Source organism: Sminthopsis crassicaudata, chromosome 1 (genome assembly GCF_048593235.1).
Source record: "Sminthopsis crassicaudata isolate SCR6 chromosome 1, ASM4859323v1, whole genome shotgun sequence".
Classification (NCBI taxonomy): domain Eukaryota; kingdom Metazoa; phylum Chordata; class Mammalia; order Dasyuromorphia; family Dasyuridae; genus Sminthopsis; species Sminthopsis crassicaudata.
The window spans coordinates 350,740,935-350,765,739 of record NC_133617.1 but is presented as its reverse complement, the minus strand read 5'-3'; the positions used below and the strand labels follow the sequence as shown (position 1 = coordinate 350,765,739).

The window sequence follows — 24,805 nt, the reverse complement described above, 5'->3', positions numbered from 1 at the left end:
TTTATTAAGCCATTCACCTACTGATGGGCATCCACTTAGTTTCCAGTTTTTGGCCATTACAAAAAGGGCTGCCACAAACATTTTTGTACATATGGGTCCCTTTCCCTTCTTTAAAATCTCAATAGTGATTTGGGGCACCTTTTTGTGTGACTACATATAGTTTTAATTTCTTCATCTGAAAATTGTCTGTTCATATCTTTTGACTATTTATCAATTAGAGAATAGCTTCAACTATTATAAATTTGAGTCAATTATATATTTTAGAGATGAGGCCTTTATCAGATCCTTTGGATATAAAAGTTTTTTCCCAGTTTACTGCTTTCCTTCTAATCTTGTCTGCATTAGTTTTACTTGTTGCACAATTCTTTTGTTGTAATGCAGCCTATTTGCACTCACCACATGTCTTTCCATTGCTTTTGTGTGCTACTCAACTTCAATTTCTGGGAGATTGTGATTTTCCATGACCTGAAATCTTGCAACAATATCAGAAGAATGCTGGTATTTAAAAGATGGATCTCTGTCTCAGAATGGTTTGAGATCACTAATAAGCTACACTATTTTATAATCTCCTCTTAGGAGGATCCTGGGAGATTCTGGGCCCACTTCGTTGTCCATTTTCAATACCTGTTCAAAGTCTAGACATAACACCTAAGCTTTATAGATTGACTATTCAATGGCATGTGATATTGAGAATAGGAATTTTTGGTTGATTTGGTTTTTTTTCCTATAAGGAATATCTGGAAGACTTCTTCATCTATAATCAGCCAGTCAATGAATCAATAAGAATTTGTCAAATACTACTATAACAGCTAGACACAGTGCTAAGCACTAGGGGATACAAAGGAAAATAAGATAGTCTCCACTTTTGAAGAGCTCATGGTAAAATGGGGAATAAAACATGAAACAGCTATGTACAAAATAGGATACCTAAAGAATAGATTAGAGAGCATCAATAGAAAGAAGGTACTTATATTAAAAGGGATCAGAAAAGATTTTTCATAGAATGTGGAATTTTAATTGGTACTTAAAAGAAATCACAGAAGCCAGAAGATAGTGATGAGGGAGAATATTCCTGGTATGATGAATATCCAGGGAAAATGCTTAGATATGCAAAATAAGAGTGTTTATTTGAGAGAACAGCAAGGTCACTTATACTATATTGTAGAATATGTGAAAGGGGGGCATGTCAGGCATGATATAAAATGGGAGAGGTAGAAAGAGATAATTTTATGAAGGGTTTTAAATGCCAAACATAGGATTTAATATTTTATCTTAGAGATGATAGGGAATTATTGAAGTTTATTATATAAGGGGGTGGGATGATAAAAGTCAGATCTTTACTTTAGAAAAATTAATTTGATACCTGAGTGGAAAATGGACCACAAACTTGTCTTGAAACCGTGTTAAGGACCTGCATCAAAGTGGTAGCAATGTCAGAGGAGAGAAAGGTACACATGTAACAGATATGACAATATCACCAAGAATTGGAAACATTTTGGATATGGAAGATCACAGAGAGAGGGTGAAAAGTTAAGAATGATGGCAAGCCTGAATGACTAAGAGGATGATTGTATCCTTGACAGTAACAAAGAAGCTTGGAAGTGGGGAGTTTTTGAGGGAAAAGATAATGAATTCAGTTTTGGATTTGTTGACTTTAATGTATCTATGGGACATTCAGTTTGAGATGTCTAATAAGCAGTTGAATATAGAAGACTGGAGGACAAGAGAGAGTTAAGGGCTAGATAAGTAGGTCTAAGAATTATCAGAACAGAGATAATAATTGAAACCATGGGAGCTGATGAGGTCACCAAGTGAAATAAGAGAGACAGAAAACAGACGAGGGAAAACAGGGCAGAACCCTAGGGGGAACTCATCTTTGGAGGGTGGGATCTGGATGAAGATACAACAAAGGAGACTGAGAAAGAGCAGTCAGACTGGTAGGAAGAGAATCTCTATTCTATTCAGACTACTGTACAATGGACAGTTCTCCATGAGGATGTCACATGTGTTGGTCTCATTATTATATATCTTGTTTGATATTAGTGATCAGAGACATGGTTTAAAAAAAGTGATTTCTATTTTTACATCCTTCAAGAAATTTTTATATGATCATGCTAGTATGAATTGGACATATTTTGTTGCACTAAGGTCTTTAAGAAGACATATTGCTCCACCAAATCAAATTGTTAAATAATAAATACAATGGGATCTTGTATGCTCTGAAGCTTTCAATTGTATTCCTAAAAAGATATGATCCGCTATAGAAAATAACTTCAGAAAACTTATTTGTTCCATTTTTGTTTTTTCATTAAGAATGTCTTCTATGCATGCATAGATTATTCTTATAAAATTTTTGTAGGGATGAGAAATAAACCTTGAATTTGTATTATATTCTTAGTCACTTTTAAAAATTAAATGTAAGATTTGAGTTCTTTTTTCATAAGCTTTAGTGTCCTCTTTCTTGTGTACAGATTATATATGGTGTGTGTGTGTGTGTGTGTGTGTGTGTGTGTGTTCTATGTCTAACAGTGTATTAAATTTCTCTAGAAAATTGTTTTAATTAGTTAAGGCTTGTTCATCCATTCATTTTTCAATTTTTGACATCAATACTTTTTTTAAAAATTACACTGTGGTTATTTAATTTCTGCTTTATTTTTCATTATCATTCTAGTTTTATATTAATTTTGATCTGTGCTCTAACAAATTGGTGGCATGACTATACACAGAGCTAATATGAGAATGACTCCCATATTAACAAGTTATTTCTTATAGTTGTCAAGCAATTGTTTAAAAAAGATAAAATAAATGACATGTCTTTCATGCAGTGATGTTTACTGTGTAACATCAATATCTTTTCTCATTTTGAAAACTATGCTTTTAATAGATTTAGATCTATTTAATAGATGAATTTTTCTAAGAATAGAAGTCAAGCTCATTGGTATGTAGTTCACAGGCTCCATTCTTTTCTTCTTTTTGAAACTGGAGTATTTCCCTTTCTCCAATCCTGTAATTCCTCTAATATCTTCAATCTTTTTTTTTTTGTTTGTTTGTTTATCTTCAATCTTCTAATTGCAATATCATAGATTTAGAGATAGAAGGGACCTTAAAGGACATATCCGATAGCTTTATTTCAGTATTTTTTTGTTTTCTTATTTTTTATTTGGCATTTTATTTTCTCCAGTTATATGTACAATTTTAACATTCTTAAAGGAAAAAAAAAACTTTTTAGAGTTCTATATCCTGTCCCTCCTTTTCCACACTATCCTCATTGAGAATGGAAGCAATTCAATATACATTATGCATCTGTAAGTCATGCAAAATATTTCCATAACAATCATATTGTGAAAAAAAACCTAGACCCCAATAAAAAACCCTCAAGAAATATGAAATTAAAATATGCTTCAATCTGTATTCAAACAATATAAGTTCTTACTTTGGGTATGAACAACATTTTTCATCGCAAATCCTTCAGAGTGATCTTAGGTCATTGTCTTCCTGAGAATAGTTATGTGGATCATCTTACGAAATTGCTGTTACTTTGTACATAGAGCATTTCACCTTGCATTAGTTCATAAAAGTCTTTCCAGGTTTTTCTGAAAGCATATGGCTCATCATATTTTATAGCACAATAATATTCTATCATAATCACATGCAACAATTTATTTTGCCATTTCCCAACTGATGGGCATTCCCTCAATTTCCAATTCTTTGTCTCCAGAAAAGAGATGATGTAATAATACTTTTTGGGCATATGTCCTTTTAGTTTTAATTTTTTTAATCTCTTTTGAAATATAGTAGTAGTATTACTGCATGATTTTAGAACCCTTTGGATATAGCTCAAAATTGTCCTTCAGAATGTTTTAATCAGTTTATAACTCCAGCAACAGTGCATTAGTGTCCCCATTCTCTCACATGCATTTCAACATTACTAACTTTCATTTTTTTGTTATATTAGCCAATCTGATAAGGTGCAAAGTGGTACTTCAAAGTTGTTTTAATTTGCAATTCTCTAATCAAAAATGATTTAGAGCACTTTTCATATGCCTATGGAAAGCCTTCCATTTGGCTAATTCTGCTAAGAAGCCTTAAGAAAGGCATTTTTTCCCTTACTGCCTTTTTGTACTTCCTTTATCATTTGTCTTAGTCTGTTTTTTTTTCAGATGTTACTTTTCTCCAGTTTTGTGTGTATGTGTGTCTTCTTTACCAACCTCTTGATTTGTTTTTCATTATTTTGTTGCATTAGTCTAATTTCGCTTCCCAATTTTTCTTCTACCTCTTGATTTTCAAAATCCTTTTGAGCTCTTCCATGGGCTGAGACCAATTCATATTTTTTAGGAGCCTTTGGATAGAGCTTTGACTTCAATATCTTCTGAGCATGTATTTTGATCTTCCTTGTCACCAAAGTAACGTTCTTCGGTCAGAATGTTTTTTTTTTTTCCTGCTTTTTATGCATTTTCCCAGTTTATTATTTAATTTTTAACTCTTTGTTAGAGTTCTGCTTCCAGAATGGAGAGTGCACTGTCCTCCAGCCTAAGGGTTTTTTCAAGCTTTTTTTCAGAGATATTTCTAGGGACCTATAAGTTTTCAGTTCTTACAAAGTGGAATGATCTAAGGAATGGTGTGGTTACTGCTCTCTTGGCCTGTGTTCTGGTCTGTGAGTGACTATAAGCATTCTTTTCTGTTCTGGCACTGTGAGGAGGGTCCCTGCTCCACTGTGGCTGCAAGCAATGGTATGCTAGAGCTCCTCCTCATCCTGGGACTGTCACCCAGGACTGTGATCTGGATCAAAGTATGGACAAAACAACAGAAACCTGTCTTAATGGACAAAAAGGATGCTTTAATTTCTTTCTGACCAGTTGTTCAATCCCTTTCCTGTCTTTCTCTACAGAGAGTCCCAGGTGCTGCTGCTGCCACTGCAGATTCAGTGGTTCTCAAAATCCTTCTGCTGGTTTTCTGGGGATGGGGCTGTGTGGGCATGGCCTGTGCTGGATTGCACTCCATTCTCACCCTGATTCTACAGAACTTTCTTGCTGGTCTCCTAAACTGCTTCGCCTGGAAAATTGTTTCACTTTGCATTTTTGTGGGTTCTGGCACTCTAGAATTTGTTCAGTGTCATTATTTAAAATTATTTGGAAGAGTTTGGAGGAGAGCTCAGATGAGTCCCTAACTTTACTATGCCATCTTGGATCTATGCACCCTCCATTTAAAAATGAAGGAATTGAGATTCAGAGAAGAATTTTTCCAAGGTTATGTAGGTAGTAAGCATCATGGGGAAGAGTCAAAAGGTCCCTGGCTCCACGTCCAAAACATTTTCTAATAGACGACAGTGGTTCAGCAATCACTCACAACTACTAATTCTTTTGGTACCCTTGAATGTAGTTCATCTGTTCTGGGTGACTTAAGTTCATTTAATTTTTTTTAAGTAACGCTTCATTCTTCCTATTAACTTAGAGTGCCACAAGTATTTGCTGAGACCCTGGGAAAGTCACTTTATCTCTATTTGCCTTAGTTTCTTCAAATTATGGGGATAATAATAGCAAGATAAAACTTGTTGCTAAATGCTTAATAAATGCTTGTTTTCTCCCTGTCTTCCTCTGGGTTTACCCCTCTTCCACATTACAGACCTTTCTGAGTCTCATTTTCTTCATGTATAAAATGAAAATAATACTTGAATAATTTAATTAATCTGTAATTGTTACAGGGTCAAATGAATAGACATATTATACATGTATATATACATATATATCCCAGAGAGTGCTATACATACATAAGCTTCTATTATTTTGAAATGCCCATGTTAAAAAGACAAATACTAATTAATTCAGTCAGACATATTGATTTCATCTTTGCAGTGAATTTGCTAGTTGGCCAGTGAACAGTGAAATGATTCGGAAATATGAAGATTTATTGGGAAATTAATGTAACATATAGAAAGTTATATTACTATGGAAAATACTAAGTGAATGAAAATAAGAGTCAATTAAGTCTTCTTCCTTGGCAAATTAGCATCAGAAGTGATAATATACCTTTCCTTAGAACTTCCTGATTCCTAGAGAATAGCAGGTAGCCACAGGGTAGTTACCAATCTATCACAGTCATTTATAAATAAAGGGAACATTCACAATGTATCCTCTATCAATGTCTTTCTCCCAAATGGAAAAGGAAAGGGGTATATTTAGTTACAAAATTCATACGGGGTTGTAATGAGTTCAACAGGTAGATAAATAAATATCTATAATATGGAAAATTATAAGCTTTAAGTGTGGGTAAATTAAGGGGTCAAGAGAGATTAAAAGAGGTGTAAGAGAAAGTTTTAAAAGGTCCTCTTAATGACATTTGCAGGTCGGAAGAGTAATCCAATAAGATCTAAGAAGTCAATGATCCTGTGGAGTTGAGGAGGAATTAATTCATTATATAATACAAGAATAACCAAGGACACAGCATTAAGCCAGCTTTAAAAGCTGTCACATGTACCTCAAAGGTTACATAAGAAAAAGCCCACAGAATTGCAAATAAGTGAGTCAGTCTTATTGTTCCACATATCTAAAAAATAAATTTGATCCAAAGTAAAAATTTTTTTAGACAAGCATAAATGTATGGTTAATTGGTTTTTCAAGAGCACACTGTTTCCTGCCCTCTGATATGATACTGAAAAAGTATGTATTTAGAGGGAGGAGGGGACAAATCCTTACGGGGTTTACTTTATAGTAGTTACTTGTCTGAACATGATTACTGGAAAATATGAGGAAATATGAAATAGCACATTAATACAAATTTAATATTTTTCAAGAGCATTATCTAAAAGGATGATTTAATAACATGATTTCTTAATTGTAAAATCTAATTGCCTTTTATCAATTATCATCGATCTTAATCATTCTGTATCATTTGGCATTGTTGACTGAGATTGTCTCTCTCCCCTTGGTAAGTCTTTTATTTCTTGGTTTTCATAGCTTTGCTTACTTGGTGCTCTTCCTAGCTGTCTGCTTGTTCCTTCTAAGTATCCTTTGAATGTTAATCATATACTTCATTCCCGTTAATTATGGTGTAACTCAATGCTCTGTTCTAAGCCTCCATCTCTTTTCTCTCTATACATTCTCACCTGCTGCTCACTTTAGCTTCTATTGGTTTAATTATTATCTTTATGCAAACTATACACAGATCTATATAGCCAACATTATGTCTCTCCTGATTTCCAGTTCTATATCACACACTCCCTCTTAGACATTTTGAACTAATCCTATAGCTATTTTTTTTTTTTTCCTTCCCTGAGGCTGGGGTTAAGTGACTTGCCCAGGGTCACACAGCTAGGAAGTATTAAGTGTCTGAGACCAGATTTGAACTAGGGTCCTCCTGAATTCAGGGCGGGTGCTCTATCTACTGCACCACCCTAGCTGCCCCATCCTATAGCTATTTCAAACTTAACGAATTTTTCAAATACAAAGTAGAAGTTACTATTGTTCTGTCTTTAATTCATTCTTTTGCTTAACTTGACTATTGCAAGGAAACCATCGGTCACCTAAGTTCACAACCTTAGTTTCATGACTCACTTCATATTATCTAGTCAGCTGCCAAAGTTTATAATTTCTGTCTCCACAATACCACTTGTCTACTTCTGCTCTTCACAGTTTACATATCTACCACTCTAGATTACATTTTTACTTAATGAGGACTCAATGTGACATGTGAAATATGCACTACTACTGGCTAGTGGATACTGGAAAACTGATGCACACAGGATTAAATAACTTGTCCATGATCACACAAGTAGTAAGTGTGTGAAGCCATATTTGAAGTCAGGAAGATGAGTCTTCCTATCTTCAGGTCAATCAGGAGAATCTCAGCAAGAGAGAAGCCAATTTCCATATTTTTAGTGTTGTCTCCCTGGAGCAGACACATATTTGCTCCTTTTCAAATAAATGATATCCAATCATACTAAGGGAAAGATCCTTACACAAGGATCTCCATATTAGAGATGGTCTAAAATCTACATGATTCTTAATATCTTCTTCCTTTTTTCCCATCACTCTGTCACCAGTGACAGCGGGAGGAACAAGATAAAAGGACATTTTATATTTTTCTCTTCTTCATAGGGGTCCATGAACAAAGAATTTGTCACCTAATGGCTAGCCTGCAGTTGATGAAGTTCTCCCTAATTAGATTAGTCTGTCACTGGAATAGCAACTGGAACCTTTCCGGGACAGTATAATCTGCCTCAGTTGATACTTTGCTATCAGTGCCTTAAAGCATCTATACTCGTCTCCATTGCCCCAGAAGGCATCAGAGTAGGAGTTTTGAGCATTAGATTAAGCAATTATGAATGCAAGTTATTCTAAGCAAGGAGTGTTATTTGCCTTTACAGGATTTGCTTTCTAAACTAGATACACAGAAATACACACAACTATAATTTGACTTTTGGATTAAAAAAAAACCAAAACATTGAATTTTGAATCTGGAAGAATTTGGAGTTAGAATATCTGGTTCAATTTCCTGCTCTGCAAATAATCCTTTCTGTTTTACTGGAAAATAGTTTTCTAATCTCTATTTAAATACTATCAGTGAGGGAAGGGAAATGACTATCTTATTTCATTTTATTTATTTTTGTGAGGCAATCTGGATTAAGTGACTTGCCCAGGGTCACCCAGCTAGTTAAGTGTCAAGTGTCTGAGAATGGATTGAACCCATATTCTCCTGATTTCAGGGTCAGTGCTCTATTCACTATAGCACCTAGCTGCTCTGAAATGACTAACTTATAAGGTGGGCTATTCCATACATTAAATGATGTGATATAAACTAGAAAATGGGTATTTCAGGAGATGACTATGGCAGCAGAGTTCTATATCAAGGCAGATATGTAGATATGAACAATATTTTCCTCTTGAAGAACAGGTATTAGATGATGGTGCATAGAGAGAATAAATGAGGGCTTCATTGGGCCTTTCCTCTCCTTTTCACGTCCAATTGTGCCCATAGCTAGTTTCTCATTAAGTCTAAAGCACATGATTCCAACTCTTCTAATTCTGCAGATTTTAGGTATTGTCTCACTAAAAGAAATACTGCATATATTTGTACACATATATATGTACACATATATATGTGTAAAAATAGGAAGGTGGGAAATTAATAAATAAGGAGATAGCTATTTGAATTACAGATATATTTTAGCAATAAAAGATCTTTAAAATATTTAAAATAAAATCTCAATTTCAATTTGTTTTAATATTTAATACAAATTTAATAAAATTAATTTAATACCTAATAATACACTTAATTTAAAATAAATTATTTGAAATAAATTTTCCAGATTATATCTTTACCTAATATAGGGTTTATGCATATAACCATAGTACCCTAGGTTCAACAGAAAAACCAGGTTCTAGCCTTGGTTCTGCTGATAAACTTGTGAGATTGTGGCCAAATCACTTAACTCCTTTAAGTGTCCATTTTTTTACATAGAAAATAAAGAGGTTGGACTGGCTCTCTAGGGTACCCTATAACCTAGATACTCAGTGAATTCAGAATTTATATATTAGTTGCTCTTCTACATTGTTTAGCAAATAATTTTAAAGATTTGATCTTAAGATCAAGGGACTAGATCATTTAGTCTAATCCTTTTGTTTTATGGGTGAAAAAACAAAGGTCAAAAGAGTTAATGTGACTTGCTCAATGTCACACAGGTAGTAGCAGAGCTGAGAGTTGAATCCAGGACATGGAATCATAGATTTATATTTAGATGGGACCAATACAGCTAAATCCTTTAGTCAAAAATCTTCACCATACAGATGAGGAAACTAAGACCTAATAAAATTTAGTGACTAGTCTCCAAAATAATAGCATAGATAATATTTCCAACTGGTCTCAAGAAGTGAGGAGGCTAATAATTATGAGGCTATACACAAATTAAGAGTTTTGTTTTGTTTTGTTTTTTTGTGGGAGGGGAAAAAATAGGTTTTTTGAAAATTAAAAAAATCTTATTAAAGTTATTGTAAGAAACTAGGAGGTGCACCTGATCATGTATTTCTCTTCATCAACTCATTTCTCTGAAAGATTAGCTAGCAAAATGATGTGTTGGCAGCTCATCAATGTTTATTCAGATAAAGAACATCTGTTGATTTTTAATTTAAGAAATAGTTTAAGAAGGGGAAAAAGGGTCCTTTGTTTAAAGTTTAGGCACAAGTTAGTATAAATCAAAAGAAAATTTAGATCTTTCAAGACAGATGATTTTGTGTTTCATCCTAAAGAAACCTGGAATCACTGAGAATTTTTTTAGCATGCTAAAAAACATAGATTTCAAAAATGATGATAAATAGTAATGTTTAAAGACTTATGATGATAAAAACCCTAGGAATAAAAGCCTGCATTAACCTATTAAAAGTGACAATTGCAGAATCAGTCAATAAAAATTAATTAAATACCTACTCTGTACTAGTTACTATAATAAACACTAGGGTTACAAAGAAAAGTCCCTATCCTCAAGGAGCTTATAAACTAATATGGGAAGGTAAAATATAAAGAAAAGATGAAAAGGAAAGATTAAATGATAAAAGGCAGGAGAAGTTCATTATCCAATAATAGGTAGAATATCTTTTTAAATAAAAAACAAAATTTGTATGCAAACATATTGGCCATGTACAACCATCCTAGCACAAACCCATACTATTTGGGCAAAAATCTTGAGCTGAGGGTTATTTCTTTAGAACCTCTCTTCTCAGTTTCTTGATTCCTTGCTACTATTGGCACTATCTGAATTGTCTTGAGTTTGTATTGAGAATATCCTTACTTCTCCCCCAAATACCATATTCAAAGTTTTAAGGCAAATGGATCTTCTTTTCCTATCAATCAGCAAAGACGACAAAGTCTGCTCATGTCCAATGTTGGCTTGTCCAACTAATCTTTCAGTTTACAATCCCATGGCTAAGATGTGTCAACAACTTTTCTGCTCTCTAACCTCCCCCCCCTTTCCCACAAAGAGCTTCCTTCAATGTAGCCAAGTTATTGAAGAGCAAGATGACTAAAGAAATTAAGTTAACAGTTATTTCCCAGGATGCATGATGTTTCTGTCATGAAAAGTTTTCCAGCTGGAAAAATGAAGAGCCTTTGTTTATAATAAAATGTAAACGTATTGCAATAATTTCTTTTGTAGCTTCTAATTGGCTGGCATTCCAAAATACTACTACTGATGTCACCAATGACATCATAAGGATGTCTGCCATTTATTGTTGTAGCCCACAGAATGTATTCCAAGTATCACTTTAATAGTTCCAGAGTGGTGTCTTGCTAGGATTGGTGACTCATCAGTAGAGCAATGCTGATGATCACATTGAGATTGATGTTTCTCAGGTGTTTAATATTTTTCTCCTTCTTTCTATCCCAAGGAAGTTCCTTTTGGAAGTTTTGATTATCAAGGCTGAGGAAGAAGATATAACCTCAATCTGGGCCTGTCTGTTCTAAATGGTAAGCATTACCGTGATCCTTAGTTCTTTCTAGTCACCAGTTGTCTTGGCAACATCAATACCAACCTTTTAGGGAGACAAACTCAATTGAGAGACCGATTTTGGGGGCTAGAACAGATGTGGAACTGATATTCATCACCAGCACACTTTAAAAACATTTTAGTTTCACTAGGGTCAAACTTGAGCAGCAAGATGATGATGAAGGTGGAGGCTCAATTTGAATGTTGTAAGACTGCTGATGGCTTCAGATGAGCCCAGATTCAGGAGAACTGAAAGAAACTGTACCTTCTCCATCCACAAGCTGGGAATCAGACAAACAATATTTCAATGTGGAGTTTCTTTATGGATTCAGATATCAATAAAATTAAATTCCCTCTAATAGTTAATCCAGTTATCATATAGGTTTATCAAGAAGAGTCTTTGAAGCCATTCTTTTTTTTTTATATATAGTTTGAGAAAAATAGGTATCTCTCCCTATTTCTTCTGAGTCTCCTTTTCTGGTCTATAACATCCCTCAAAGGTTCCTCAGTCCTTGATCATCATCACTTTTCTCTTTTTTTTTCCATCTCTCTTGACAGTCTAATTTATTCCCCAGAAGTCAACTACTATCTCTTGGTAGATGATTCCAAAATTTTTATTTCCATTGCTGATCTGTTTCTTGAGCTTTGGACACCCATCTAGCCATATGACCTTGAATAAAGGTCATACCTCTGTAAAATGAGAAACAATTTATATGATCTTTCTCTTTTAGCTTTAATCTCACCATTTCTCATTGTTTAATGTTCATCTGCAATTGATTACTACTAGCGCCTTAGATTTCACATATTCAAAACCAAGTTTTATGTCTTATTTCCAAACTTGTTTTCTACTGACTTCACTATTTAATCTGTGACCACACCAATTACCCACGTTCCCAATTTTAAAGTAACTTTTTTCTCTTTCATCTTTTATTTGCAGTCACTCAGTTGATTCGACTTCTTAAGATTACTTAAATCTATGTCCTCATCAATATTTACTATTGATACACATGCAAAATTCATTCTCTGAATGAAGCCAAACTAGTACCTTTCTGGGATAACTGAATTGAAGATAAAAAGATTAATTACCTGAACTCTTGCAGTCCTTGTTAATCCTTAAATTCTCATTCAATTAAATAGAGGTAGCTTCTATAACTTCCCAGTTCCTGGCACAATGACTTACACAATACCTTGAACTACTGTGGCTTAATACATGTCAGTTAAGTTTCTGTTGAATAACAATCACCATTATAAAGGATGAAGTAGGCAGTTGATCTTAATACAATTTGATTGGAGGGGGAAGTGAGAGAAGTTAGTTGGTGATAAAAATGGAATCTCTGCAGAGGTCTTTGGCCTGCTCTTCCCTTCACGTACTTTCCAATGCCTAGAAAATAAACATCAATTGGTGATGTCATTATGGTATCCATGAGTATCGGGTGGCAGAAACATCAAAGTCCTTCTCTATCTCTCCTCGTCAGAACTCTCCCAGATGCAGAATAGATGTGGTATCCATGGCAGCAGAATTACAGGATTTAGATTGTAACTCCATTTGGCTTCTATAGATAATGGAGTTGCTTGTACTGTGATTGCCTTTGCAAACCTTATGGCTTGGCTGGACTTTGCAGGAGGAAAGGACTTTGATGTTCTTTGGTATAGGAGTGAGCGAGACAAGCCACTTTGATACTTTTGAGTTTGGATGGCAGCCATGGAAAGCCTTTGACCTTCCTTTGTTAGACTCTGAAAAGGGTAGGGCATTAATTAATTGTTTTTAAGTTAATGAAACCACATTGAAGTTTTGTCTGTTCCTAATTCAGACAAACTTGCATCTGATGTCTGATAAGATACCAACCAAACTATCCTGACAATGGTGCTAGCAGTGAGAAGTTAATGATTCTTATGAGATTGAACTCTCTTAATACAGAATAATGGAAATGAGGCCACACAATGTGAGTTTAGAATTTTTGAAGTAATCAGTCATGCAGCATAAAAAAACAATTATTGCCTCAATATTGCTGAAATCTGTTAAAATTTGCTAAAGTAGTATGGATAGCAAGTAATAATAACTTATATTTGTACAGCACTTTCCTCACAACAAGACTATGAGGTAGTGCAAGTTTTATTGTCTCTACAAGTAAGCAAACTGAGGCTTCTAGAGGTTACATAGTTTGCTGAAGATCATTTGATCAAGTGTAAGAGTAAGGACTACAACCAAGTTCTATTGACTCTAGGTCTCTACTGTACACTTGTCAGGTCACTATCTTCCATCTCTTCATTTTTGGGGAAAGACTTGGTCATAATAATTACACATCATAAAGTTTAATTTTTTAAAATGTATATATTGTTGTAGTCATTATCTACAGTTTTCCTGGTTTTGCTCACTTCACTTTGTGAATTTTATCTCTTTCTTCTTTTCTCTGAATACTTCATATTCATTTTCTTATGACATAATGATGTGGTACTAATTGTTGAACATTATTTTAATTTCAGTTCTTTGTTACTATATTAGTATTTATTGCTCTTTTCTTATTATACTATCTCAATAATAGCTTTTCTTTAAACTATAATGGTTTCATTTGACTAATAAATAAATGTAATTATATCAAAGGAGGCCTTTAATTTATAACTTTGAGTGGATAGAGACCTATAGAGTACTATGTGTCTGGAGTGGACTTTCTAAGGGACCTATATGCAAGTTGTATTTTCCATATGATACAATGTCATGAATTATCTGACTAGTATAAGATTCTCAGTTTTTTCCCTTCTACACCCTGTATTATGTTGTCTAAATTAAAAAAAAATTTAAAAATCGTTATCATCTACATCATCTTTCATTGAAATCAATTAATAATGAGGTAAATACTGGCTTAGTTTGGTGAAGAACCTTCCTCCACTAATATCTATTAACTTAAGAGTTTTAGAGAAATGGTTAAGACACTAAGAGGTTGACCGATTTGCCCACAGTTACACAGTTAGAATATATCAGAAACAAGACCTGATTGAACTCAAGTCATCTTGACCTGAAGGTAAGCTTTCTATTTAATATGCAAAAGCGACAACTGTTACCATATTTATAATTTTTTAAAAAAGTTAGATAGGTGATTGGATCTTATCTAGGGTCACACGAACAATTAGTGGAGAATGCTTAATATAATTATTCAAGAAACATTTGTTAACTTGTATTCTATACAAGAAGGGCTGTGTTGGCTCCTTGGAGAAATAGAAAGTTTAAAAAAATAGAAGCCTTGTCCTGAAGGAATGTATAGGACAGAGTGGGAGATGAGATACTCAAATAACTATCATACAAAATATCAAGTACAAGAAGGGGGTCAACAAAGTACTAGTCTAGTAGGGGAATTTGAAATATGCAAGTAACCCATATTTAAGAAATGAAAATAATGCAAAGTACTAAAGTCTGAATGTGAAAAGGAGGGAAAAGATGTTTTAGGATGTCACCTTTGAAGATAGCAAGGAATTAAAATACTGTTGGGGAACAAGGTGAGAGGAGAACATTTTAGGCATAACTGTAAACAAAGGAAGAGTGCCAGTTTAATTGATCACCTGGGCAACTGGGCTGGAGAATACAGTACTTGAGGGTAAATAGCAAATCTCTTCATTGTGAAGAAAAGGAAACTAAGACCTAAGAAGGTCACACAGTAACAGGATTTTGCTAGTAACCCAGGCATTATGATTTCCTATCTAGTCCTTTCTAGTATATTACGTTGCCTCGGATTGTAAAAGCTCTTGAACGCTTGATTTGTAGGCAATTGGGAGCCTACCAAATTGAAAATCTGGAAGACCTAATTCAAAACTAACCTCAGATACCTACTGTGTGACCCTGGGCAAGTCACTATTTGCTTCAGTTTCCTCATCTGTAAAATGGTTTGGAGAAGGAAAGAGCAAACGATCCTACTATTTTTGCCAAGAAAATCCCAGAGTCAGAAACAGTTGAATGAGACTGAAAAACAACAGGAAAACACAAAAGAGATCTATATAACCACTGTGCATTTGTTCAAGCATTTTATCATATAAAGCTAAAGCATCTAGAGTCAGAAGGAAATCTTTTAAGTTATGAAGGGTCCTTTACAACCTGGCTCCAAAAAACTTCAAAACTCCACTCCAAGTGCTATGCCTCAGTTTCCCTAAATTGTTCTGCCTCAGTCTCCTTGGTGACAACCCCCCCCCTGAGCATTAGGACTGAGATAATTCGGGCTGGGAGCCCTGATCACTAGCATCCCAAAGAGTCATAAAACTCCAGTTTGCTTGTCTCAGTATTTGGGTATCTTCTGCCTCAGACATCCTGGCCCCTACAATTTATGATTCTTCTTCACCCCTAATGTGTCAGAACTGAATTTTTGGTTCTTTCCTGGAAGTTCCACCAGTGCTCTACCCCTTTCTGCCTTTGTTTCCTGATCAGTGGAACCCTATAAGAGTCTCTGGAATCCCTTACTCCTGGCTGGATACTTTGAGACAAGAGTCTGATCCAGCCAGCTGGGGTCAACCCTGGTCCTGTTTTCTCCCAGGCCAAATTCTCCCTCTAATAAAATATTAAACACCTCTCATCTTTACCTTGCCTCAGTTTCTCCAGCATTACAAAAGGTTGTTAGAAATGACTCTGATGAGGTAAATACCTAATGATGAGGTCTATACCTCAATAAAATTAGGATTAATTGAGGTCTAGTGGCAGGATTGGGGTACAGGGAATCACATGGAGCTCCCCTGCAACCCCTTTGGATTTGGCGCAAGGATACAAAGTTAAATCAGGCCTAATGGCTGCGAGAGTCCCCTGTAAATGAATTTACAGGCCGAAAACATAGCTTTATAAAAAAGATTTATTGCAGGGTTTGGAAGCAAGGTTAAGGTCTGGTTAGTAAAAGGCATTAGACAGAGGAAGAAATACACCCTAAGTGGTGGGACAGAGAGTCTGTGATGCAAAGCAGGGCTGCTGGCATCTTTCAACTCTGTCAAGAGATGATTTCACCTTCCCTCTTTTATCTGCTTGAAGGGGCAACTGGGTGGAGCCCAGGTTGATTCTTCCATAGCCAGAACCCACCAGGTGGGGGGTTGGGCAACCTGAGCAGATCTGAAAACCCAAGCCAGCTCAGATCCGGTGGGGGCTGAGCACAAACCCAAATTGGCTCAGATATGGATCTTTCCCCTAAGAATACAAAAAGGTGGTTTTGACCACATCTGGTAATCAAAGGTCAGTCCCAAAGGAAGTTGTGGATCAGACAAGTTATCTTAAAGGGGCCACAGCCCCCATCAACTCCCTTGTGTGACTCCTATGTTATAGGCACATTGTACAAGTACCAACTGTCCCTTATAGCGCATCTTCCTCTAATTCCTCTCCCTGACTTTCTCCTCCTTTCCCCTTCTCTCCTCATTACCTCTCTTTTCTCCATCTTCTTTTCCTCCCTCTTCTTCTTCCTTCCCCTCTACATCCTCTTGCTCCCTTTTCCTCACTCTTACTCCTTCCTTATCCTTCTCTTCTTCCTCCATCCCTCTTCTCCTTTTCCTCCCCTTCCCTTTTTTCCTCCTCTCGTCCTAGCCCTCCCTTTTCCTTTTCTTTCCTCTTCTCATTCCCCCCCTCCCTTTTCTTTCCTCTTCTCATTCCCCTCCCCCATCGCCCCTCCTTCTCCTCTTTCTTCTTTTCCTCCCCTTTCTTTCCCTCCTGCCCCTTTTTCCTCTCCCAACTGCCTTCTCTTCCTCTCCCTCCTCCCCAGAATCCCTTGTTTCCCTCCCGTTTCCGTAGATGCTGCTCTCTCTCCTGGCGTCTTCCAGATTTTTCTTCCCCTCTTTCCCGCCCCCCTCCGCGCGCTGCTAGTGGCTCTCCCACCCTTTCTCCTCTCACCACCGTCACCTGGAGAAAACAAAGGCAACTGCGTTATTTGGTGTGCACCTGTAAGTCTTCAAGTGAGCTCACCTAATAAATCACCGGAAGAAGGGGCCTGCTTCATTTATAACAGGCGCTTCTCAGGACTCGCTGCTCGGGTCCCACGCCTCATTTCACAGGTGAGGACGGTGAACCCCGGAAAGGTTAGGTAAAGTTTAAGGCGAATCTGGTAGAAATTTGACGGCGGGGATTCGAACCCGTGGCCCTAGGCGCTTTTCTCACCTCCCCGCCCCCCGCGAAGCTCCTAGACCCGCCTCTCCCAGGAGACCCAGCGCGTTGCTTCACTCTTCCCGACGCTCCTTCCCAGGCACCAGGCGAAACCTCATTGCGCAGGCGACAACGCAGGCGCGCTAGGTTTGAAAAAAAAATGGCGTCACCGTTTAAGTTGGTGCTGTCGGAGGAGAGGATCCGGGAGAAGAGCGGCCTTGGCCATCGCGATATGGGTAACCTGGGTAACCACTAACTCCTAACGGCCTAGGAGCCCGGGAAACCACCTCCCGTTTCTATCCCGTGCAGCGGCTCCGGGCGCTGGGAGACCTTGCTCCGTCAGCCCCGGGTGGGCTTGAGCCCCTGGGGTTAAAACGGCCGCGGGAGAGCCCTGGGGGGCGGGGCCGGACACACTAGTTCACACACTTCCCCCCTCCCCCAATCCCCTCCTCCGTATGTGTACGGCCGCACTCAGCCCACTCCCAGCTGCAGCTCCCCTCCCGGCCACATCCCTGCCCCGCCGTGCCTGACGGTCCCATACGTAGCGATACCGCCCAGGCGGTTGTAACGGAGCGGTGGCTGCACTGAGAATTGTGGTGCTCTTACTTACCACAGGGTGGAAAGGGGCGGTAAGTACGCGGGTCCGTTAGAGTGTCTCCCGGCTTCCTCTACACCCAGAGCTGATTTAGTAAGGGCAGGCTAAGCACGGGCTAAAAAGTCCTGAAGTACTTTCTAAGTCACTTTGAACAAAAAGCATCGATTTTTAAAAATAAAACAATCATAAATAATTTTTTAATTTAAAAAATTAAAAATTTTAATTTTAATACATTTTTCAAACCAATTTAGATTTTTAAGTGTAAAATTTTAAATTTTTCTTCTGGGCAAAATGCTTTTTGTTAAATGAGCCATAACCACCCAGTGCAGCTGAGCAAGCCAGCCCCTTCTAAGGGAAAGTAGAAGAGGACCCAGCTTTGTTTCTAAGTGTAGCTCCTCTGAAAAGTGAGACTAGGCAACCCTTTGGTGTTTATTAGAAGCTCATTGACTGGCAAAGCCCTGGTGTCCATTTAGTGCGGTGATTTTCATTAATCTAGAATCTTAAAAGGATAGATTTAAAGCTAGAAGAATTCTTGGAGTGCATTATATGGCTTCTCTATAATGAATTGCCCTTAACTAGGAAGAAAGAAAATAATTTCTGGAAGTTTATTATGGCCACTGAGTCAAATTCTCATTTTAAAGATGAAGCACCTGTTAGGAGATACAATCAACCAGCATTTACAAAACACCTACTGTTCTATGCAGGAGATAAGTTTCTGAAGTGAAATCTGAATCCAGATATTCCTGATTCCCAAGTGTGAAATCTGAATCCAGATATTCCTGATTCCCAAGTGTGAAATCTGAATCCAGATATTCCTGATTCCCAAGTGTGGGATCTGAATCCAGATATTCCTGATTGCCAAGTGTGGGATCTGAATCCAGATATTCCTGATTCCCAAGTGTGGGATCTGAATCCAGATATTCCTGATGGTTCCCAAGTGTGAGATCTGAATCCAGATATTCCTGATTCCCACGTGTGAAATCTGAATCCAGATATTCCTGATTCCCAAGTGTGGGATCTGAATCCTGATATTCCTGATTCCCAAGTGTGGGATCTGAATCTAGATTTTCCTGATTCCCAAGTGTGGGACCTGAATCCTGATATCCTGATTCCCAAGTGTGGGATCTGAATCCAGATATTCCTGATTCCCAAGTGTGGGATCTGAATCCAGATATTCCTGATTCCCAAGTGTGGGATCTGAATCTAGATTTTCCTGATTCCCAAGTGTGAAATCTGAATCCAGATATTCCTGATGGTTCCCAAGTGTGAAATATAAATCCAGATATTCCTGATTCTCACGTGTCTGATTCCCAAGGGTAGGGTCCAAACTACTATCTGCTGCCTTTCAGTCTTTGGAAAGGAATGAGTAACCAGACTGAAAGAGTGGTCAATAATAAGTTGATGACTTCTTAGAAGGAAGTTTTCAATGGAATTTTCTTATGTTTAACATTTTATCATTAACTTAGGTAAAAGTTCAGGAGGAATATCTAGTTGGTGCAGGTACATTGGGTTCAAATTTGGCCTCAGACACTTAACTGTTTGACCCTGGGGAAGCCATTTAACCCTCTTTGCCTCAGTTTCCTCATTTGTAAAATGAACTAGAGAAGAAAGTGGCAAACCACTCCATTATCTTTGCCAAGAAAACCCTTGTGTCCCAAAGAGACAGATACAAATAACAACTGAATGCCAGTAAAGGCATTGGTGGAATGTTTTATCTGATTTGAAGATAACTAGAAATTGGAAGGGATAATTAACTCATTTAGATGGAATTTAAAAAGAGGTTGATAGACTGGAACACTTGGCTGAGTATGATGAACTTTAATAAGGATAAATGTAAAGCCTTACATTTAGATTACAAAAATTTCCATCGCAGTACAAAAAAGGGGAGGTGTGGCTAGACATCACTTCATCTGGAAAAGTTCTATTGATTTGGGTGAACTACAAGGTTTACTATGTGAATGTTCTGAGGTGGCACTCATGCCGTTGTAGGCTGAAGCCAGCTGGTGAATTCATTCCCTTTTTAGGCCATTGGAACCCAAAGTAATAATGAAGACAGGAATTTCCTAGGTTTTAATGAAGTCAGAGGCACTAGTTGGAGGGGAGGGGAGACATTCAGGGACACATAATTGGTGCTCATTTTGGGGTACATAGATACTGGATATTGGTTGGGAGAAAGATTTAAAACACAATTATGCAATTCAGCTGCCTAGCTCAGACAAGACTCATGATGTGTACATGATAGTGTATAAAGAAAGATTAATCTGAAAGCTTGAGGAGTTAATAGTGGTCTTTAAGTAGTGGTCTTTAAGAGTTTAAACATTGTATAGCAACTTTGCAAATTTTCATTTCTTTTAAAGAAACTAGCATCTTTTTGCATTAAGTTAAATTGTAGACAGCATTTAGAATGTATTAATTGGATTAATTGGAAAAGTAGGTTAAAGCAGGTTTTAGTTATAAGAAAATAATTATTCCATTACAGCTAGATTAAGAAGCTGTATAGTGTTCAGGATTAGTAAAGTAATACTTTGGTAATATTCTGTCCAGGTCAGACCATGGCTAGAGTATTTTGTTTTGTTTTAGACACTACATTTTTAGGAAGGATGTTGATAAACTGGATCCAGGTAGGTATATCCAGACTAGTGAAAAGCCTCCAGTTCGTGTATTATAAGGATTATTTGAAATTACTGGGAATTAGTTTAGAAAAGAAGAGATAGAGGCATATATTAGGTTACCTTAATTAAGTACTCTAATGTGGGAAAGAGATTAGAATTTTTCCAAGTGATACCACAGGGCAGAACTAAGATTTAGGTAGAAGTTAAAATGAGACAGATTTGGGCTTGATATACAGTCGAATAGATCTTTCCCATATCAATTGACTGAAAGATATAGGAAATACAAAATCTTTCTGTACTTGTTGTTACAGAAAAGCTTTACATATCCAGTAGAAGTAAACACCATCTTTAAAGATCTCTTCTAAGATGGTATTTTCCCATCCATTGATCATCAAAGTTAGTCAAGATTCCTTAAAATGATTTAAACAATAGAAAGAACCATGTTCAACAACCCATTGATCAGAAGTAGCAGGCAAAGCATAAAACACCTGTATGGAGGTCTGTAAATTAACTGGAACAAAATAAAATAATTTTTATTAATTTATATAATAAACCTTAAAACTTTTACATGTTTAAAAATATTTAGTATGCAATATGTCCTTTTGTTTCATTTCACTTGTTTTATATGATTTTGCATGGAGTTTATAACATTGTGACATTTTAAAAAATTCATCATGAAACCTCAGCTTTTATCACATTAGATATTTTTAATAGTCTATTTTTCCAGATCTAATGTTGGTTATAGTTAGTAGATTTTCACTGGAGTGTAAATCTGGCAAGTTCCCAGACCATCAAAACATCTTTATCTCCATATTTTAAATAAATTTATTAACTATTTATGATGTGTAGTGAAGTTGTTTAGCTGTGTTTTATGATTTGGAGACAGTTTTTTTTCAGTATGTCAGGATTCATTATTCCTCAATGAGAATGTCTTCCAGAACCATTAGAAGTAAAAAATCTCTAAAATACTTTATTTTGGGGGTGGGGTGGGGTATGTGTAGATGTTTTGCAGTTTGATGTAAATGCCCAGATCTTACAGGCAAATAAGGATTGCTTCTGATAGAGATTTAATGTAGCTGGGAATGAAAAAAGTGAGTTTCATCAGTAAAAATTACCTCTTTTTCTTTCCATTTTTAGTACTACAGTCTTTATATTTTCTTGCCCATTTCAAAAAAAATTTTTTTAAATATATGAAGGTGTATGGTTAGCAACTGTTAAATATTTCTATTCTCCCTGTTCTTCCATCTTTGAAGTTGATCAAATACTGCATATTAATCACTAACAACCTCATAAAATTCTTAGTCCCTCTGAAAGGCTTTACTTTGGGATTGAATCAGTCAGTTCAACAAAAATTTGCTATTAATGGAGCATTAGTTTTTGTTCTCATTTGCTTTTGCACTTCAGTGCTGATTGATCAATTTTCATTGTAAGTCTTTGAAAAAAAACTTGAATTTCACCTATAGCAGTCTTTGAAAATGTACTCTTTTGAAGCTTTTTGGTATATTTCCTTATAGTAATAGCCATTCTCAAAAACTACAGAATTAAAAGCAACAAAAGAGAGCAATGATAAATGTATGCATGGCATGGATTCCATCACTTAAGATGACAAGGAACTAACTAAGGTAGGGAAATCTGCTAAATCTAGACTGCTTAGGGGACACTTCTGAAATAGCCTTGTGTCAGAAGTAGTATATAGGCATGTCCATGTGTTTCACAAAAGGAAGCTATCAAAACCATTGCTTGATACAGAAATTTATGTATTACCATGTATTTGTTCATGGTGTTCTCCATTGTCACGAAGAAGATGCCCCACAGATTCCAAATTAAAAACATGTTCCTTGATGAAAGTCCTCTAGATAACATTTGTGGATGGCATTTTGTGTTGCTTGTCCTGGAACACTACAGAATTTTGAAAATATCTATAATAATTCAATATAGGCAATAATTAAAAATTTGGCTTCACCATTCATTGTAAATGATTTTTAAAAAGTGGATGAATTACTGCTTTCCAAAATTTTGACATAGTTTTATATATATATATATAAAACTATGTGTGTGTGTATGTGTGTGTGTATGACAGACAATACAAAATGAACCCATTGGGATATGAATTATATGTAATTTTATGTAAATGGGAAGAAAGTGGATTTGGATTGCTTTTGGGAAATTCCATGCCTCTTTTAATGATTTCAAACTTTGTTCCAGAAATATTGTCACACAAAAAGAGGATTGGAATTCAGATCCTCCAGCTCCTAATGTAGTTATATTTCCAACATATTACCAAGATGATTTTTTTTTTAAACACCTCCTTTAGGGTTTATGCCCTTCTACCATCTGTTACCAACCTGCTTTTCCCAGTTTCTGATATAGTGAAAGTTGAGGTAGGAATTAAATGGATTTGAATGGTTGAGTGGAGAGTATTCTTAACTTTGGGAAGACCTGATCATATTTGTAAGTAAATAAAAAAAAGAGCCAGAGGATGAAGAGCTTGCATGAAAGAGTTCAGTCCTTGCTATTATCAGTATCTTACAAGGAAGAGAGAATAGGATCATAAGCATTGATGGCTGGGGAATTGTGTGGCTGTCCTGACCTAGTGATTGGGAATGTTTTTCCTATAGAAACATTGTTACAGAAGCCAAGATAGTGCTTTTAGTACCCGACCTTGGGGTTATGCTTTTGTTGAAGGGGAGGCAAATGGATGATGATTCAGCAAAGGATTTTGAAAAGGAGGATTAGGTAGGAAAACCAAGAGAACATGTTTTGGGACCAACCGAAGTAAGAGTGCTTAGAAATGAGGTAAGTTCAATAGTGTATGAAGCTTCTGAGAGAATAGCAAGAATGAGAATTGAAGTTACTTTATAAAGAATTTTCCTGTATATAAATCTGAAAATTGATGCTTCTATCCATTTTTAATTCTAGGTTTCCCTTTTGGTACTTAGACTCAATGTGCCATTATTTTTGTTGTTGTCAGTGAAAAGCAAATCTATTTTATATTAAACACCTTTTAGAAAGGTATCACTAAAAAGATGTATGATGCATTCTAAAGTCAAATAAAAATATTTCCTTTTTTTGTAGTGTCTATTCACTCTTGCTCTTTTGCGTCATCTTTGACATCAATGCACTGTGTTATGTTGTGACTTCTCAGTTGTGATATCCACAGATAATCAGAACTTGTTTGGGTTGAAAAACCCTAAAAATTCTTTAAAAATAGTTAAATGATACATACAGTATGGTAAGGTTTAAATAGTGTGTTATCTGAACCATTGGGGAGAGTGTTCATGTCATTGATATGGATCTTTCAATGGAATACTTAAGTGTAGTTGGCATTTTGCTTTAAAGTTAAGACAGAAGTAATCAAATTTTCTATTCTTAGGTATACTTCAATCACTATCTATTCCTGGAACTTACCAAGAAAAGATTACTCATCTAGGAAATTCTTTGAAGAATTTAACGTGTTTAAAGTCTCTAGATCTCTCACGCAACTCATTGGTTTGTCTGGAGGTAAATTTTTGGTTTGTTTTTGTTTGAAAGAATGCTATTCAATTTAAAGCACCAGAAAACAAAATTAGCTAAAAATATAATTTCCTTTACCAATAAATAAAATGGAGTCCCTATATTATTTATTTTGTACTGCATTTTTGTCTTAAATTCTGAAATGATATTCTCTGGTTCTCATTGAGATAATATATCTTAAAGAAGAGATCTTAGATGAAAAAATGAATAATTTTCCTTTGCATAAATTTAAAATATTAATAAACTTAAACCCTAATTTTATTTTCCTAATAAGATTCTTAAAAATATTTAAACATACATTGAAAAGCAAGATGGTTACTTTTTTAAATGAAGACTGATACACTGAATTTTCCAGTAGTGTCAAAACCCTTTCTTGGATATCCACCTTAATGACAATGATAGTATTTTGTCTTTTTTCCCATTCTGGCAATGACTTTCTGTTCAACAGGAATGGCTTTTATTTTTATGTGGAAATCTTTGTTAGTGATTTATTTTATTTCCATATAACTTGAAAATAT

General features: G+C 35.9%; 1 protein-coding gene and 1 long non-coding RNA gene across 5 annotated transcripts in view; one reads left to right on the top strand and one right to left on the bottom strand.

Moving 5' to 3' along the window:
- Positions 1-1,846: 1,846 nt before the first annotated feature.
- CEP72 (centrosomal protein 72) overlaps positions 1,847-24,805 on the top strand; it is a 78,139-nt gene continuing 55,180 nt past the window's right edge. The window contains exons 1-2 of one of the 4 annotated variants that reach the window (XM_074279198.1): positions 1,847-1,937; positions 24,148-24,275. In XM_074279198.1, coding sequence (XP_074135299.1) covers positions 1,895-1,937; positions 24,148-24,275 — 171 coding nt within the window. In that variant the 5' untranslated portion in view covers positions 1,847-1,894. Of the gene's footprint in view, positions 1,938-17,545; positions 17,813-24,147; positions 24,276-24,805 lie in introns of those variants that run through there. The other 3 variants (XM_074279197.1, XM_074279199.1, XM_074279196.1) reach the window with 3 other exon arrangements.
- On the bottom strand, positions 5,372-17,744 carry LOC141549570 (uncharacterized). Its single transcript, XR_012484383.1, has 3 exons — positions 17,391-17,744; positions 12,560-12,854; positions 5,372-12,163 (listed from the first exon to the last, which is right to left on the bottom strand). It is a non-coding gene; the product is annotated as an uncharacterized LOC141549570 (long non-coding RNA).